General features: G+C 39.0%; 2 protein-coding genes across 5 annotated transcripts; one reads left to right on the top strand and one right to left on the bottom strand.

Moving 5' to 3' along the window:
* The first annotated feature begins 264 nt into the window (after positions 1–264).
* litaf (lipopolysaccharide-induced TNF factor) lies at positions 265–7,118 on the top strand. 4 transcript variants are annotated; one of them, XM_029252312.1, is made up of 4 exons: positions 265–385; positions 5,478–5,671; positions 6,170–6,326; positions 6,567–7,118. In XM_029252312.1, the coding sequence occupies exons 2-4, from the start codon at positions 5,479–5,481 to the stop codon at positions 6,673–6,675; spliced, it is 459 nt and encodes a 152-aa protein (XP_029108145.1). In that variant the 5' UTR covers positions 265–385; position 5,478; the 3' UTR covers positions 6,676–7,118. The 4 variants fall into 4 exon arrangements, with proteins under 4 accessions (XP_029108145.1, XP_029108144.1, XP_029108146.1 ...); XM_029252311.1 differs by lacking the exon at positions 265–385 and adding an exon at positions 810–1,704; XM_029252313.1 differs by lacking the exon at positions 265–385 and adding an exon at positions 1,716–1,813.
* Positions 7,119–12,677: 5,559 nt separating this feature from the next.
* rmi2 (RecQ mediated genome instability 2) lies at positions 12,678–15,181 on the bottom strand. The gene is made up of 2 exons (XM_018749686.1): positions 14,838–15,181; positions 12,678–13,284 (listed from the first exon to the last, which is right to left on the bottom strand). Exons 1-2 carry the CDS (start codon positions 15,121–15,123, stop codon positions 13,136–13,138), a joined length of 435 nt encoding a protein of 144 aa, XP_018605202.1. The 5' UTR covers positions 15,124–15,181; the 3' UTR covers positions 12,678–13,135.
* Positions 15,182–18,454: the final 3,273 nt, after the last annotated feature.

Genomic DNA, 18,454 nt, shown 5'->3' with positions numbered 1-18,454 from the left:
TGGTGTTTTACACCAAGAACGAATCCTTGAGAGTTTTGTAAAAGAAAGGTTCCTGCCGGCCTGTAGGGTGTAAGTTGACAAAAGATAATTGTTATTGGTTAGCTCCTAAAAGAAGCGGGAACCGTTATTGGGGGCACTATATAACGGGGGTTTTTTTCGCGCGGAGGCAGATGAGGTTCCGCGGTGTGAAGTGAGTTTGTGACGCGAGCTACTGTTCTTAATAAACTCTTTGTTTGCACACTTCAAGTGTTCCAGTGCTTTGTTTCAGGGAAACCTCCAAAGAACGGTGTACCTTCCTTTTCGGACACCACACAGAAGAAGAGACTCTGATCGGCATCCAGAGTCGCGTTGTTGTTTGTTTTCAATCCTCGGGGTAGATACGACCGTAAGTCACTAATTTTATTCTGAAAACATCTGTAATACTTCTTTTGTGTTAGTTTGATGAAAGATGGCCGGCCCGATATTGACATGTTAAAAATGTTTAAAGATTGATGTTCTGTCGATCTGATGGCATGCTAACGGAGCTGTGCAGTTATTTTCATAATATGCCTGCACGTCATTAATGCGCTTCGATTGTTTATTTAGCTGTTTGAATGCGGTAACGGATGTTTATAAGGTGAAAGATGTATGTTATTTGTGATATTTTGTGAGTTACTTATAATTTGTATCTTTGTATTTTCTCTTTTAGTTTTACAAAAAAAAAAAGTCAAATAAAGTGTGCATCACACAAGCGCAAAGAAAAAAAAGTCAAATAGTGTGCATCATCAGACAAGTGCAAAGAAGAACGTGTGATGGAGCTTTAGTTCTGTTAACTATCTGTCAACGCTTTGGTTCAGAACACCACTGCCAGGGCAGAATAGTCGGATAAGTACCTTGCGTAAGGGTACTTTAGCTGGAGGTGATATTCAAACCAAAAACCTTTGCTGTAAAGGCAGGAGTTGTAACCACTCCTACCAGCTGCCCTATGGCTGGGAAACTTGGCAGAAGACTGAACAATGGCCGCAGAAGCGATGAGGCTACAATCAATGTTCCATATTCATCTTGCCCATTAGCTATATACGATATCCTGACATCGGCGTTACAGAAATTCCTGACTTCTTACTGAAAGTTTTCAAAATAGATCAAGGAAAGCTTTGCACAGGAACAGGTCGAAGTAAGGGATGTGGAGTGTCTGAAGGGACGTGTGTACCTTGCTCAAGGTGCCCCCCTCCCATCAGTAAGGGATTGATGACTATGATAGTACACACAGCTGCGCATACCCTGAATTTCTCCTCTCCTAGACACAAAAAAATTATACATTTTTCAGAAATGTACCTTGCTTATATAACAGAAGACTTGCTAAACAAAATGTGAGGATGGCACTCTGCAGGCAGTCGCTTGCAGGACTGTATGTGCGCCCATATTACAAAGTTTCAGAACCCATCAATTAGATGTTTACAGAAGCTGCCACATAATACTTTACAAGTTAATTTTATCAAAAATTCATATGAAAATGAGACAGAAATTTTCCAAAAGTAAGCGCAGCACAAAGTAAACAGGATCACGTGACACCGTTACGCTGTAAGTTAAGGGCAAAGGGTAAACAACGGCTTCATTAATTAAAATAAATAAATAAATAAATCAGCCAACAACGACCCGCTCTACGCTTTTTTGACAGTTCCTGTATTTCTATGTAAACTAGACTTCCTGGACGAGAAGACGAGGGTATGTGACGAGCTGCTTTTCTGTTTTTAAAACGCTAAATTACTTCGCAAACTTCTTTACTAAAGCAAGCGCAAGTTTAAGTTGCACACACCAGTTGTGGTGCGCAGCGGTAAGACTTATAAGTATTTCATCGTTCCATGGAATTTACCTTGTGTGTGTGTGTGTGTGTGTGTGTGTGTGTGTGTGTGTGTGTGTGTGTGTGTGTGTGTGTGTGTGTGATACCGAAACAACAATTTGTTACCTATTACTTTAGCTAGTAATATATACAGTACTTGTTGAACAAGTACATTTATTGTTGCTTACTGCCTGGCTACACCTATTTATTTACCAGGCTGATTTATCTACCTACACGGTCGTATTAATTTATTATAATATTATTGTAATTTTTTATAATAACGACTGAAATAAGTTATGTCGTTAAGTTGCCAACTTATCGATCAACACGGGTCAAGTTAAGTAAATTATTATCAGTTAAAATCAAGACCCTGGTTATTGTAATGCATCAATAGAACTGCTCCCAGCTATTGACAGGTCTTGATCAACCGCTACACCACAGTTAGACCCCTTTGCTCGTCTACTTCTGCTCGCTTGATGGTCCCGCGCACGAAAAGTAAAAGCACGAAGGTTCTCGGTTCTGGCTCCGTTGTGGTGGAACGACCTTCCCATTTCACTTAGAACTGAGGAAATTCTGTCTACATTCAAGAAGGGTTTGAAAACACACCTTTTCCGGACCCTTTTCCAATATCTCTCCAGCTCATGTACGGTGTATATGTTCATGCACCGTACTTCATGTTCATGAGCATCACCAGATAAGCCTTTATTCAGCCACTACTCCGGCATTGTTTTTGGTTGCTTGTGTATCTTATAATATTCTTTAAAAAAAAAAAAAAAGAATGGTAGGAGGGTATCAGGATTTGGTTAGCTTGTGTTATGCACCTCCTTCAATGATGAACCTCGGTGTAGGAAGTGGTAGGTAACAAACTAGGTTTACTTGAGTCACATACACCATCGGAATCGCTTGTCCCATATGGGGTCACGGAGCCTAACAACACAGGACGCAAGAGTGGAAAGGAAGGGGACACACCCAGGACGGAACGCCAGTCCATCGTAAGGGCATCCCCAGCGGGACTCGAACCCCAGACTCAGGGAAGAGTAGGAGTGGGGCTAACCCGCTGCGCCACCACGCCACGCTTGAGTCATATCTCTGCAGCTGTCTCTTTTTCTTAATGCGATGTATAAATTGTACTTTTGTTGAGATGTACGTCGCTTTGGACTAAAGCGTCTGTATACATTATTTATTAGTAAAAATATGTTGTGTAATTCTGTGAAAACACTTTTTGCTGTTTTCTAAAAACAATTGAAAACGTTGCGGGAAACGCACCGAAGATGTAAACTCCTCTTGTAAATTTGACATTTTTGTAGAAGAATGTTAATGTAGCGCAGTTAATTTATATTAAGCTATGTACTGTAACGACCCGCGTTACTGTTCTGAGCGAGAAATGTGTTTTATTGTAATTGGTTAGCGTTCGGTGACGTACGGGGGATATAACGGGGTGTTCGCGTCTGCCGAGAGAGAAAGAGGAGATAGCCTGGGGGCGCTAAGCAGGCTGGGAAGGCTGGCTAGACGGCAGGTCCTGGAGGAAACGGGGTCCTCGAACCAAGAGCGTTATTTCGCTGTGTGCCGGTGTTCGAATAAAACGTTAGAAATAAACGCTGCCTCTGCGTCCTTCTTCCGCCCCATCCAAACCCACGGCGCTACGGTATTATATATTAAGTTATTTTTTTCCAAGCTCTCTCGGATGGAAGGTGATTTCCAAGAGATTCCCGATGTCGAGACTGGGCTAGAAAAGTAGCAACTCAAAAAGCAGGGGATTTCACGCGCTTGGGCTGTGCCTTCACATGTGCATTAAAGCCTACCCAGTGGAGTTCGGATGTTGTCTCTCTCTTTGCACGGGTTTCCCCCGGATGCTCCCGTTTCCTCCCACATTCCAAACAAGCGTTTCAAATAAGCCGACAACTCTGAACTGCTTGCTGTGTGTGTATGTCTGAGTAAATGTGTCAGATTGTAATGTAGTTTGGTTGGGTAAATACTTGTTGTAAGTACTTTAGTGTAATAAGTCTACCATTGTGACAGAGCCTCCTTGGATGTCTAAATAATGCAATAATATACAGGGTAAGATGTTAAAACCCTTGCGCTAAAATTACAAGGGTTTTAACATCTTACCCTGTGTATTACTGTATTATTTAGACATCCAAGGCTAAATAATTCATGTATGGTATAAATGTTCATGCACCATAACTTTATGATCATGCCCAGATAAGCCTTTTCACAACCACTACTCCTGTATGGTATGTAAATGTTTGTGCACCTTTTTAAAAAAAAAATGTAGCAAGATGATCAGGATTCGTCCATCCTGAGTTTTATGCACCTACTCATGTGATGAACATCGGTGCATGAAGTGGAAATGTAATGTAAATGTAAATAATACCCATGTTATAAAACCATTTAACACCTATATAAATAATACCCAGACCCGTACCCAAGGCTAATTTGACCCATTTATAATAATAAATGGGTCGACCCTGGGTTCAGCTGGCCCTTTCAGCACAATTGCATCCCAGTGTTGTCACTTGTTAGTGCTTGGAAAGTAGAATGTAAAATACTAATAGCACACATTCATAAAAGAATGGTGGTAATTAGAAGTGGTAAGTTCTGCCTGTGGTTTAATGCAATTAGCTCACAACAGTAGATGCATTTTAACAAACTTTATTACAGTTACATTTATTGGAGCACAGTTGTGCTCATTATCAGTCAAAAGTGACACATGATTAGGTTTCTGCAGTTTAATATGACAGAAATACCTCAGTGTTTTGTAAAATCATTGGTTCATTTCTGTATTAGTGAAGCTGCAGTTCTGCGGTTGCTACATGCCCAAGACTCAATACATTACAGATGTCACAATTATGTATGTATGAGCTGCACATGAAATGTCTTTATAGTTAACATTATTTTCAATGTGATGAAACCCATTGCATATAAGGAGCAGTGCATAATTCCGATAAAGCTTGGAGCTATGCTTGCCAAAACAGATTGACTACTGATTAGACAGTTAAATGGTCAGTTACCTTAATCTTATGACAATGAGCCTTAAAAAAATCAGTCTAATATTTGGACAGGATGCTCCTTATAACCAGAAGCAATGCAGAAATTCAATAATTAATTGATGCAAAAAGGAGAATGAGAATGCAAAACTGAACTGTAAAATTAAAGTGAACAGAATGGAGGGAAATATGTAAATTATAGGGGGTGCAGTGGCGCAGTGGCGCAGTGGGTTGGACCACAGTCCTGCTCTCCGGTGGGTCTGCGGTTCGAGTCCTGCTTGGGGTGCCTTGTGGCGGACTGGCGTCCCGTCCTGGGTGTGTCCCCTCCCCCTCCAGCCTTCCGCCCTGAGTTGCCGGGTTAGGCTCCGGTTCCCCGTGACCCCGTATGGGACAAGCGGTTCCGAAAATGTGTGTGTATGAAATGTAAATTATAATTTTGATAAAAAGGTAGTTAAAACATTCTGAACCCATTAAAAAAATCTAAATTCCCTTTATCTGATTTCTATCTTAGTTGTCTAGCTGTTGAATTCATGAGAGTCATACTGGGTTTCTGGTAGCCTCAGTGCATTCAATATACAGTATGACCAAATATCTGTAAAATCATTGCATGTATTGTATTCTTTCAGCTACATTAAAAAAATTCTTAATGTTTATGCTATGTTTTATGGCAGAATGGCAAGTGCACCTCCATTGGAGACTGCGGGACTGATGGGGTTTCCTCAGCCACCTTGCTATGAAGAAGCAATGAGTAATCCTTACCCACAGTACCCACAGGGTCCTGTGCCCTCTCCCACTATTTTTGCAAAACCGGAACAACCACTCTATCCAATGCAAACCTACACTTCGCCCCCTTCAAATCCAGTGGGTATGTACTCAAGAAAGAATAAATGCAAATCCAGGGAAACATTTACTTTATTTTGTGGTTCATAGACACTTTAGATTTAGGCAGGCTGGACTCAAGCCACACCCTACTCCTGAGACTGACATCTGCTCCTAGAGCTGACTTGTTATGGGTAGCGAGCACCGTGTTTGGCCATGCTGTCAGTTAACAGACTCTTTGAGAAGACACTGGCTGAAGAGGTGTCTGAGTGCTGGTTGTGTAGAGTGCTTGTCTAGATTTTAAGTGTGGGATGTTCATTTGAAGTTGTTCTGCTTGTCAAGTTTTGTCTTTCAGCTCTGTTATGTCCTCTCACTACTGCTTTATGTCTGGACCAGACACACTCTGATTTGTCACAGCCACACTTTGATGTTTAGGTGTGTTAGTGAGAGAAACTAAGCATGTTTAGTTTGTTTACTTGGCATGTTTCAATGAAAATATGCAGTGTCACATTAATAGCATGTATGTGCCCTTCTTCTTCTCCAGTGTCTGTGCAGACAGTCTGTGTGCAGCAGGGTGTCATGTACAGGGACAGACCAGTACAGCTCGTCTGCCCAGTCTGCTCGCAGACGGTGGTGACCCAAATGAAGTACAGTGCAGGCACTATGACTTGGCTAGCATGTGCAGGTCTCTTCATCTTTGGGTAGGTTAGCACCGAGCCCCATTTCTACTGCATGGGGTTCACACATTGAATTCTTAATATGAACTGCATACAAGTCCACAAATAATTTTTTAGTTATTCTTATAACTTTTTTTTCTAAAGCGGAATACATCTGGCTGTTTTTTTTAACCCTTCTGCGTGTTTGACACATTCTGATATGTATATATATATATATATATATATATATATATGTATTTTTATTTTTTTTTTTCTTAATTCCAGTTGCGCATATGGCTGCTGTCTGATTCCATTCTGTGTCAATGACTTGCAAGATGTGACTCACCAGTGTCCTAACTGCAACAGCGTCCTGGGAGTGTACAAGCGCCTGTGATACCACAGTTCTCTGTCTGCAGATAATATATAGGGCGTGGTTAAGTTACAGGAAGTTGGGCACATTTGCCACTTCAAAGGATAGGTTCTTCAGTTTGTCATACTTCTCATTTGTTGTACTATTTATACATTAGTGTACAGTCCCAATTAAAAGTTTGTGCACATTTACTAGAAACTAAGTCTTTCAAAAGTGGTCTGCTTAAAAACTTAATCAAACTTAATCACTTATCTTTAAAGCTATTTTTGATCTGATCCCAGAGTTTGACAGTTGCAGGTTGCTTTACGTACAGTCTTCACTCTATTTCAGATGCAGAAGTTGGGAGTTATGAGTTGCAAGTAAATTTTGGAAGAAATAGTTTTTTTTTTTTCAGGTTAGTTTTTGGCATATTCTTGTACATTGTTTTCCTCTATAAATGTACTTTTAATGATCTAATTTCATTAACATAGCAGACAATTTACTGAAAAGATACATGTTTTTCCATGAGTTAAAACTGTATAGTGAAGTGGTTTTTGGTTAGTGATTACAAACATTAACAAGCCTAATTTGAATCAAGCTAAGTTATTTTGTTCAAGTAGCTTTTCTTAAATTAACAGTACTTTGTTTTTATATGAGCACGTCTTCCTAGGTGTACCTAACTTTTGAATGGTACTGTGTATAGTTAAAATGTAAAGAATTGTTAATATACATTTCTTAAAGTACCTAATACAAATGTTTCATTCTTTGAACAGAGGCACATTACTAAATGACAAGTCCTAGATAAAGTGCCCTATAATATGATGTAGGAAACACTGTCACTAATCCTACATCATTTTATACAATCCCAATTACAAAAAAGTTGGGACATTATATAACATGCTAATGAAGATAAAAAGGAGTGATTTGTATATTTACTTTGACTTGTATTCAAACAAAAACAGTATAAAGACAAGGTATTTCATGTTTTACCGAATCAACTGCATTGTTTTTTGAAGATGTATGTTTATTCTGAAATTTACACCTGTAAAACATTCCAAAAAAAATTCACACAGGGTAGTTTAAGACTAGTGATATGACAACTTGAAATAACAAGGTGATGTGAAACACACACTATCTGAAATTGCTTGTCCCAAGCGGGGTTGCAGTGAACTGGAGCCTAACCCGGCAACACAGGGCACAAGGCTGGAGGGGGAGAGAATGCATCCCTAATGGGATGTCAGTCTGTCACAACGCACTCCTAGCAGGATTCAAACCACAGACCCACCAGAGAGCAAGACCCAGCCCAGTACGCTGCGCCACCGTGCTCCCCGGTCTGATGTTAAACAGATGAGGCAATTGTGTTACAGTATATAAGGAGCCTCCAAAAAAGGCCTAGTTCTTGATAGCAAGGATGGGTTGAGGTCTGCCTGTTTGCCAACACATGTATCAGCAAATAATCCAGCACTTTGAGAACAACGTTCCCCAAAGATAAATTGGTAGGATTTTGAGCATTTCACCCTCTACAGAGCACAGTATAATGAAAACATTAAAGGAATCCAATCAAATCTTGGTGCGTAAAGGGCAAGGCTGAAAACTTCTGAAATGCACGTGATCTTCAATTCCTCAGACACCACCATCATAAAAATTGTCATACACCTGAAATGGATATCATGACATGGGCTTGGGAATACTGCAGTAAACCTGTGTCAGTCACCACCATTTGCCGCTGCATCTACAGATGCAGGTTAAGGCTTTATTATTATTATTTTTATTTTTTATAGAGCGCTCTTCTCACGCAGTGACACAGAGCACTTTAACACAGGCATACAGCAAGAAAAATTGATACAAACAAAGAAGACAAGTCAACTATAATGGCTACCATAAGTGCTGTAAGTATACCTACTGGCCACCGGGGAAAGGAACAAAAACTCCCAACTGAAGGTTGAAGGAGAAAAAACCTCTGGGAGTCCACGGGCCAGTGGTTGCCCACCCCTCCTGGGCATTCTAGAAAGTAACAATTTGTAAGCCAGTGTTTAACAAGTAATTATAATGTTGGTAAATGGCATCTTGGATCCCCAGCTCGGCATGGAACGTCTCGATCGTCATGACAGATGGACATCGTCCTCTGTCAGCACGGGATTTGTCTGTCACCACTGGCTGGCCTCCTCAGGTCTTATGTAGCGAGGTAGTGCTCAACGAGAAGATAGGACAGAGTTAGTAATTTGTTACTTAAGTAAATTTAAAATGCATTTTTGTAAAGGTGATAAAATAAACAACCAAGGCAGGTCAAATTACATTACGAGGTGGAATGCCTGAGTGAACATGTAAATCTTTAGTCGGGATTTGAAAACAGAAACAGACGGGGCATTTCTGACAGTAACTGGTAGACTAGGTGCTCTATAACTAAAGGCGCGACCTGAGGTCTTATTGATCACAGGTACTTTAAGGTAACCTGCATCTAATGAACGGAGATATCGTCCTGGGATATAAAAATTAATGATCTCACAAAGGTAAGCCGGAGCAATGCCATGTATTGTCTTATAGGCCAAAAGTAGGATTTTATAATCAACTGTATAAGAGACCGGGAGCCAATGCAAGGATTTAAGTACCGGTGTTATATGGTCATACTTCCTAGTTCTAGTAACAATTCTTGCAGCAGCATTTTGTACCAACCGTAGCCTGGATACAGTCTGGTACGGACAACCCAACAATAAAGCATTACAGTAATCTAGCCTGCTGGAAACAAAAGCATGAACCAGTTTCTCAGAATCCTGTCTACAAAGGAATCGCCGCATTTTAGCTATGCTTCTTAGTTAAAGGAAGCACGACTTAGTAAAAGCATTTACATGCGATACAAATGACAGCTTTCCATCCAGCAGGACACCCAAATCCTTGACACAATCCGGATGCTTGAAGGTAATACCATTTGTTGTAAAGATTGGTGTGATTATGTCGAGAGTTTTAGCATCACCACCCACAACAAGTACCTCTGTTTTACTGGCATTTAGAGATAAAAAAATTATTACTCATCCATAATTTTATACTGGTAAAACAATTAGCTAACGACACCACATGTGATGGATCATCAGGCTTGAACGATACATAAAGCTGTGTGTCATCGGCATACAAATGGAAATTAACATTGTGCCTGCGAATAATATCACCCAGTGGTAACATATAAAGTGAGAACAGTAATGGACCCAACACAGAGTCCTGTGGCACACCATACTGAACCGTAGTAGAGATGGACGGGGTGCTGTCGTCAGATTTCAATACAAATTGTTCACGGTTAGCTAAATACAATTCAAACCACTTCAGAACAGTACCTCTTAGTCCAACCAAGTTTCCAAGTCTACTCAGTAGGAAACTATGGTCTGCAGTATCAAACGCAGCACTCAAGTCTAGTAACATAAGAATAGAGCTCTAACCAGCATCAGAAGAAATGAGAATATCATTAACAACACATGTAAGTGCCATTTCAGCACTGTGACCAGTGCGGAAACCAGACTGAAATTTTTCAAATATATTATGGTGATGAAGGTATTTTGCAATTTGGGACGCTACGATTTTTTCTAGAATTTTGGATAAAAATGGTAGATTGGAGATCGGTCTATAATTACATGGGTTATTACAGTCCAGATACGATTTCTTTAGTAGGGGTCTAATAACGGTGATTTTAAGAGCTTTTGGAACACAGCCATTTAGTAACAACGTATTAACAATATTAACTTTACTATGCAAAGCAGAAGCCATACATCAGCACTATCCAGAAGCACTACTTCTCTGGGCTTGGTCTCATCTGAGCTGGACAGTAGCACAGTGGAATCGCGTTTTGTGGTCCAACGACTTAATATTTTAAATAGTTTTTTGGGAAAAAAGCCATCGTGTTCTCCGGGCCAAAGAGGAAAAGGACCGTCGAAGCTGTCATCAGCATCAGGTCCAAAAGTCAGTGTCTGTCATGGTATGGGGGTGTGTCAGTGCCCATGGCATGGGTAACTTGCACATCTGTGAGGGCACCTTTAATGTAGAAAGATATGTACGAGTTTTGGAGCAACATATGCTGCCATCTGGATGTCATCTTTTCCAGGGACGTGTCTGTATTTTCAAGCAGAATGACACCAAACCGCATTCTGCCCGGATTACAAGTGCATGGCTGCGTAAGCAGAGTGTGCAGGTACTAGGCTAGTCTGCCTGCAGTCCTGACCTGTCCCTGATTGAGAATGTGTGACAGATTGTGAAGCAGAAAATACTGCAATGTAGGCCCCGTACAATTGCCCAGCTGAAAACCTGCATAATGGATGAATGAGGGGAAAATTCTGTTTGCTAAACTGAACCAATTGGTGTCACAGTGCCCAAATGCTTAAAAAGTGCTATTAAAAGACATAAGACATAGTGATGTTATGCAGTGGTGAGCACTCAACTGTCCCAACTTTTTTGAAGTTATTTATTATAAGAAGTGACTTTTTGAACTTTTGAAGGTAAGGTGAATTAAGTCAAAGACATTACAATTAGCTTCAATGGTAACATTTGTTATGCATTCCTGAACTCGAAGTGAACTTTTGTAGTAATTGTGAGTATTTTAATGGGATTTGGTGATATTTTAGTATAAATGGATATCAATTTTGTGGCTCAGGAATGTATTGTCTTATGGTGAAAGAAAACCATTTCAAATATATGTATATGAACTATACAGACTTGTGTGTGAATATTTGTAAAATGTATATCTGTGTCTGTGTTTTGTAAGACATCCTTGTACCTTAGAAGTAACTGCATTGCAACTGTAATACCCCTCCTCAAGGATCCTAGACTACTCAGGTTCCACAAGAATTTGTTGCAATGAGTTGCAGTTACAGGGGTATTGGGATTCTTACCTATTACTTGGCTAATGAGATCTATGCATATTTCCCGCAACTGATCAAACAAAAAGTACCACTCAAAGTACTGGGTGTTATAATCGCCATAGAAATAGCTTTTCTGCTTGGAAAGTGTTTTCCTATAACTATAGCTAGACTCTATGCTCTAGTAAACATTTTTAAAGTAAAAAAAGCATACAGTGTTTGTAATCACCTATCTTTTAAGCTGTGCTATACTACACCAGATGCGGGTCCTGTGGGAGAGGACTGATTTATACTGCTCCTTGTATGAGATACTAGGCTTTGTCTGTACCAAGTTCTGTACATGGAGGAAACTGAAGGAAAGCATAGTTTTACTGGAGGCACCTTAACCTTTTATGTGTTACTTGTTACTGTTATGTGTTACATATGCTAATATGCTATTTTTTCAAACTTTTTTATTAATGTAATGTATCCACAACAGGAAGCACCCTGTACATTTGTGTAATGCACTTTTTTTTTACCTGATAATACAAGTGAACTATGAAATGTTCTGTATTAATTAAAAAGAATGTAGTGTGAAATTAAATAGCTTTTATGCTTAAACTTCCAGAAGTGTTAAACAGCAAAAGAACAATAATTTGACTACACAAATGTATCCGATTTGAATTTTACATACTTCTTTAAGCTCTTTAAAAGAATTTTCTTCATTTTGTAGGATGCACTTATGCCATGAGGCATTGCTGGCCAACACTGGTTCTTGTGCATTTTTAAATGTGAATTATTTCCTTGCCTTTTTTGGATTATTCCAGTGCTTCAAAGAGTATGTTAAGAACAGGCAGTACCTTCTTAACTGCAGATAATCATGCATTATAGTGCAGCACCAAAACATTTGAAGAGACTTTATTTTATCTTATACTATTAAAGCTGAGTTGGTCTTCTTCTGCTAGAGTTATGTGAGGTACATGAGACCCACTACCAACAAATTGTAAAAGTTACCCAGGATATAAATATCCTTCCAATTAAATGTCTGTGCTCAAAATTTCTAGCCAACAGCATGTTTACAGAAGTCATATTTCTATTACATGTGAAATTGCTTATCAAGTATATGTATACACAGCACAAATAATCCCAATTATTACGTTACATATACTTTTCCTGTGCAGACTTTCCCTAGGATGAGAACTACATAGATAATTTTATTAACCTATCTAGGCTTAGTTAAGTTGCTAGAAATATTATAAACTAAACTATCCATGTTTAGGCTATGTGGTGAATATAGCACTGCATGAGGTGTAATGCTCCTTACTGAAGTGTTCAGGGAGAAATGGAGCTTGCAGGTATAAAATGATCAGCAAACTTTGACCTTAACATAAAACACCTATTACAAAATTTTAAAAAATATGAATTTATTCATTTCCAAAAAAAAATCATTCATTCACAACACAAACTTCAGCTGTTATAATTAATAAGTTAAATTCAAACACAGTGCTAGAACAGAAAAACATATTTAGCTTATATTATACACATGTTTAGTTAATATTTTACAACTAGTTTATATTTGCAGGTTACACTGGACACTGTACCCAGTTTGAAGGCCAAATGAAAACAACATCTTAGATATAAAGTAACACTAACATTTTATTGGCTATATCTCTTATGTCACAGAAAGATTATCCCAGTGTTTGCTGAAGGTCTTCTACTTCAAACTTCCACATTTTCCTGTGGGTGATGTTCTCAGAGAGGTCTGCTATCTTCACAGCACGAAGAACTGGCTCAGGATTACAGGCCTTAAGTATGCCCATCACCATCACATATCTGCCTGCACGGGAATGGGCAAATTCAGACAAATTACAAATTCTATTTAAGGCTCCCCAGCCATGTTTCAGTTAAAGCCAAAAATGTTGTAGCCTGTTTAAAAGGAAATAGTTTTTTTGGACAACAGTTTGATGACTGAAGTATTATGCACAAACTCACTTGCTGCTAATAACTGCTTGTCCAAGTCAGGGCCATGGTGGTCCAGAGCCTATCCCAGAAGCACAGAGTGCTAGACTATTCAAGGTACCCCTGAACAGCATGCCAATCCACACCACACGCTAGCCTACCACACACAAACACACATTAAGAGCTATTTAGAATCAGAAATTAACTTGAACCATGTCTTTGAAGTGTGGGAGGAATCCCAAACTGAGTAAGACCCAAACCCAGACTCAAACATACCAGGTACTGCACTACTGTACCACCCTGATTATATACATATAAAGCTAATATCTAATTTTTGCAACAACCAGGAACACCTTGTGGAATGCCAGTAGATTTCACACAGAAATGTATGTTTTAATGGTCTATTGATGACAAGGAACTGCAAGGGCTGTGATTATGCTGATGGTCTCCAAACAGATCACTTCATACCTTTTGAAATCAATATTAAGACGTCTGTGTATTTAATTGTTTTAACTTCAATAATTAAGCAGTAATACTGGACTAATGATGTTTCTATTGTTTGTCCATCTTTGTATTTACCTTCAATATATCTTCCTACAGGGGGGTGCGGGGGTGCAGTGGGGCAGTGGGTTGGACCGGGTCCTGCTCTCTGGTGGGTCTAGGGTTTGAGTCCCACTTGGGGTGTCTTGCGATGGACTGGCGTCCCGTCCTGGGTGTGTTCCCTCCCCCCCGGCCTTACGCCCTGAGTTGCTGGGTAGGCTCCGGTTCCCCACGACCCCGTATGGGACAAGCGGTTCTGAAAATATGTGTGTGTGTGTGTGTGTGTGTGTGTGTGTGTGTGTATTTTGCTGTTGTGGTCCATATGGGAAGTGTGGTCTGAAAAAACAGTATATAGATGACCCAAAGGATGAATTTTCTTCTGCTAGGAAAAAATAACATTAAATATTTGTTACATTGTATAATAAACACAAAGTTTTATGGTAATGTCGTCTCGGACAAGTACTGTATTCGTCACAGTTTTGAAATACATCATGTGTTCATAATCTCTCTGTTTCAGTGTTCACGCTGATCCATCGCTGTTGCTTTTGCTTTTGCTAATCAATAAAAAAAGAAAAACCGCATAGACTGTGTGTAGGTTTCAATCCAGCTCTGTCTTTAAGTGTTTGCATGTTCTCTCTGTTTTGTGTGGGCTCCCCCTGGGTGCTCTGGTTTCTTCCCACACAGTCCAAGCATGCAATTTGGTGAACTGGTTTACGCTAAACTGTCGAAATCATAGTAGTGTGTGTGTGTGTGTGTGGGCTACCTAGACCTCCTCCGCGACCGGAACAACAAGTGGTTAGAGGAAATGGATGAAATAATGAGAGATGTCTTCGCTACTCAAAGTTCAGTGTGTTAGAGTGCCAACATCAGCGGCTTTCATTGCGAACTCACCTGGAGAGAGACTAGTCTTTCCTCTGGGGACACTGTCCACTCCTAGGACGGAGAAAGTGCCCGTTTCGTCCAGCACCAGCGCCCCGTTCTCAGAGTTCACGTCCAATACGGTGCCCTGCATCCACGCAACGGACACTTCCAGCGGAGCACTCCTCCCTGGTTCCACTCCTAGTCTATTCATGGTACACACCATCTTTCCATTTGGCCCGATATGTTCTTTACCTTCTCTCAGCTGACTCGAAAGCACTTTAATTGGAGGACTTCGTCTTTTCTCCTTGAGATTCATCTCCAGAACAAACTTGGTGAGCTCTTCCAAGCGCGCGCGAGGACAGCGCGGAAGTGCTTTAATCACTACCGTTGGCACAGGGATGAACGAATTTCAAAATAAAAGCCCCGATTATAGTACAGTATCAAACCGCTAGAAAAAAAAATCAGTCAGCCAGTGCTGTGGTTTTTTTTTTCTCCTCACTTTTTAACTTCCTATTCACCTAGTCACAGTGATCTTGCATCACCACACTGCACTATGCCCTCTTGTGTAAATGCACTTGCTTGATCTGTCCGCCTAACTAATTAATTTACACACCTTATGCACTTATTTATATGACGTTGAATGTATGACTACTCACTGTATGTATGCCATACAGTATGGTGCAAGTACATTGTATAATTATATGGTGTGTGTGTGTGTGTTGTGTGTGTGCGTGCGTGTTGTGTGTGTGCGTGCGTGCCTGCAACCACACCGAATTTCCTTGGGATTAATAAAGTTTCATTCATTCATTCTCACACAAAGTCTGCATTTCTTTTTAGAAATTATGGTATCCTTTACCTGAAATGATCCTACTCCTGTATGTATGAGAGACAAAGCTCTTCAATCTAGCATTTGATCCTTTAACTTTAATAATTAAGCAGTAATATTTTGTTGTTGTGGTCCATATGGAAAGTGTGGTTCATATAGAAGTCTTTATTACAGACTCAGTCATTCTTTTAGTATGACTGTCTAGATCTTTCTGGACACAGTATAATACGTGAATAAAATGTAAAATTCTGTAAAACTGGTGATAATTTTACATGCCTAGAGTGGAGTAGTCTTTGGCAATCTGATGGGGGGAAAACATTTAAGATAAATGTAAATGGAACACATTTGATTGAAGCATGACCCAAGGGTTAAGACCACATAAAACAACCTGTTGTCATAACAAATAATGTGAACTTTTTAATGGTTATGCTGCTAAAATATTGATAAATTGTAATTTGCCCTAAAACAGTGCTTAACAAATTATGTTTTGTCCGCTCGATAAACACCCCGCTGATATTTCCACAGTTCAATGTGTATGCACAACTCATATTTATAAAATGTTTTAAAATACTTTAATATAAAAAACAAATCTCTTAAAGGTTTAATAACAATAGCATCTGTAATACCACTTTACTTATAAAATAAATGGCATTTTAAAAATTCCCATAAACATTTATACTTCTTTGTCCCACTTCTTTATTTTGCTGCCGGGTTTAGTATTTTAGTACTATCCTGAAAAGCACTTTCATTTTAAACTGCTTTAAGGCCATCAGTGGTTTAGCATGTATAGCAAAGGACACACAACTACCTTTTTATCTTATTAAGGATAATGGTGGAAATACATTAAATTTCTTCATTAATTCACTGAAAATATTTTAAACATGTGTTGTAAAATGAACATATATAAAACACACACACAAAAACTGAAGCTTACAGAAACATGAATTTGCAACTAAATGACTTGTATAGTCATATTTTCAAAAATTTTCCCCACTAATGAATTAAAATACCATTCAACCAATAATAGCTATTGTGACAGTCTTTTTTTTCCTCATTACAGCTACTAACTAAACTTCAGGAATGCTCTTTGTGGGATTTGCAACCAACTAGTCTTAACCCTTGTCTTTTCCTCAACTACACTGAGAAACAACATAAAAGAATGATGACAGAAAAAAAATGCTCAGCGAGTGGCTAAGTATGGAAAACAAAGGATACAGATTCCATTAATTGAAATTCATACACTGTCTATACATTACATCCTGCCAGATAATGTAGAAAATAAAGATCTTCCAAATTATTAAAGCTTTATTTCTTTTTTTAAAGCATATTAAGCATTGTGAATATATTGCGACATGAGGCTCATTATTTTTTTTCAAGTTTTTGTCTTCATACCACACAGCTGAAAATGCACAAACTGCAAATGCTTTCTCATCGCCATCTATTTGATCAATCTGGTCTCTTCCTTTCACCAAACATTAGCCAGTGGCATACCTCTCCTGATTTAAGAGTATCTATATCCATATGCACAGTTTAATGAATTGTTTCTATAATCCAATGTGCTTAGGTGTCCTAGAGCACATTCAGCCACTGGCCCATTAAAAAAATGCAATGGAATACATTTAACTGAACTTCCTAGTTGCAACAAACACTTGAAAACAAATCGTAATATATCACGTGCAAATACCTAATTCCATGGTTCCAGTTTGCTATATTCTGTAATGCATTACAATATTCACATTATGTTACATTTTTCTGTGCTCTCCTTTGATTCAAAAGGATCCCACGTATGCTGGGCATAAGAATTAAATAACAGGTCTGCTACTGGATCCCACTCCTATTCTGAACCTTTAGATCAACAAATCATAACATAACAAAATTAATTTCTTCTAAACTTTTTAGTAGTGCACATATAATGGATTATCTGAAATCATATTTACCAGGGAATAATTCTTTGAATACAGGCAATATGTAAGTAAAGGAATAGTTCCTTTGTTATTTACAAGCTATGTTACTCGGTCCAATAAAGCTTAACATGAAATTGGGTAGAAGTATACTTAAAGCTATAATTTGCAAATAAAGAATGAAATTTAAGTGTAAAATAAAGTACTGATAATCTTGCATTAACAAAACTAAAATTCACTGGATGACCATGCAACATTCCCTTATTACTGTTCACCAGGTGTAGAAAATTATGGTGGTTCTATTTGGCCGACAAAGGAAATAATGTCAAATCTGAGCACTTTTGATATTACCTGTAGAATACTGTGGTGGAACTTAGGGCTCCAACATGTATAGCACTACTACAAAACACACATACACATCCATCTGAAACCGCTTGTCCCATATGGGTCACAGGGAGCCAGAGCCTAACCCACCAACACAGGGTGGAAGGTTGGAAGGGGAGGGGGGACACCCAGGCCGGGACACCAGTCTGTCACAAGGCACCCCAAGCGGGACTTGAACCCCAGACCCACTAGAGAGCAGGACCTGGTCAAACCCACTGCACCCAACCAAAAATATAATACAAAATATATACAGATCTGATGCCAACTTTTCCATTGTTTTTCCTGTCAACTGTCATCTGCAGTATCCCAACCAGTAACAGAGCAAGTGTAAAGTTTTTTCATATATTTTATATATGTCATCACATGGGAAAACCATTATAGCCAACTTTAAGATTACTGTAAAAAAGATTACTGTATTAATAATGGAAAATTCTGGATTTCATCAATAATTACAACAGTTATCTGGCAAACAGAGTGAAAACACACCTGTGGTTAATAATGACACATGATACAATGTAACATGTTAACGTTGTACT

This window comes from Scleropages formosus, chromosome 5 (assembly GCF_900964775.1).
Source record: "Scleropages formosus chromosome 5, fSclFor1.1, whole genome shotgun sequence".
NCBI classification, from domain to species: domain Eukaryota; kingdom Metazoa; phylum Chordata; class Actinopteri; order Osteoglossiformes; family Osteoglossidae; genus Scleropages; species Scleropages formosus.
This window is presented reverse-complemented; position numbering and strand designations above follow the sequence as displayed.

Excerpts from the sequence above, each read along its gene's own strand:
- litaf (XM_029252312.1), top strand. The coding sequence starts at position 5,479 with ATGGCAAGTGCACCTCCATTGGAGACTGCGGGACTGATGGGGTTTCCT. Across the intron at positions 5,672-6,169 it reads GCCCCCTTCAAATCCAGTGG|TGTCTGTGCAGACAGTCTGT; the intron begins GTATGTACTCAA and ends CTTCTTCTCCAG. Across the intron at positions 6,327-6,566 it reads GCAGGTCTCTTCATCTTTGG|TTGCGCATATGGCTGCTGTC; the intron begins GTAGGTTAGCAC and ends TCTTAATTCCAG.
- rmi2 (XM_018749686.1), bottom strand. The coding sequence starts at position 15,123 with ATGAATCTCAAGGAGAAAAGACGAAGTCCTCCAATTAAAGTGCTTTCG. Across the intron at positions 13,285-14,837 it reads AAAGACTAGTCTCTCTCCAG|GCAGATATGTGATGGTGATG; the intron begins GTGAGTTCGCAA and ends ATTCCCGTGCAG.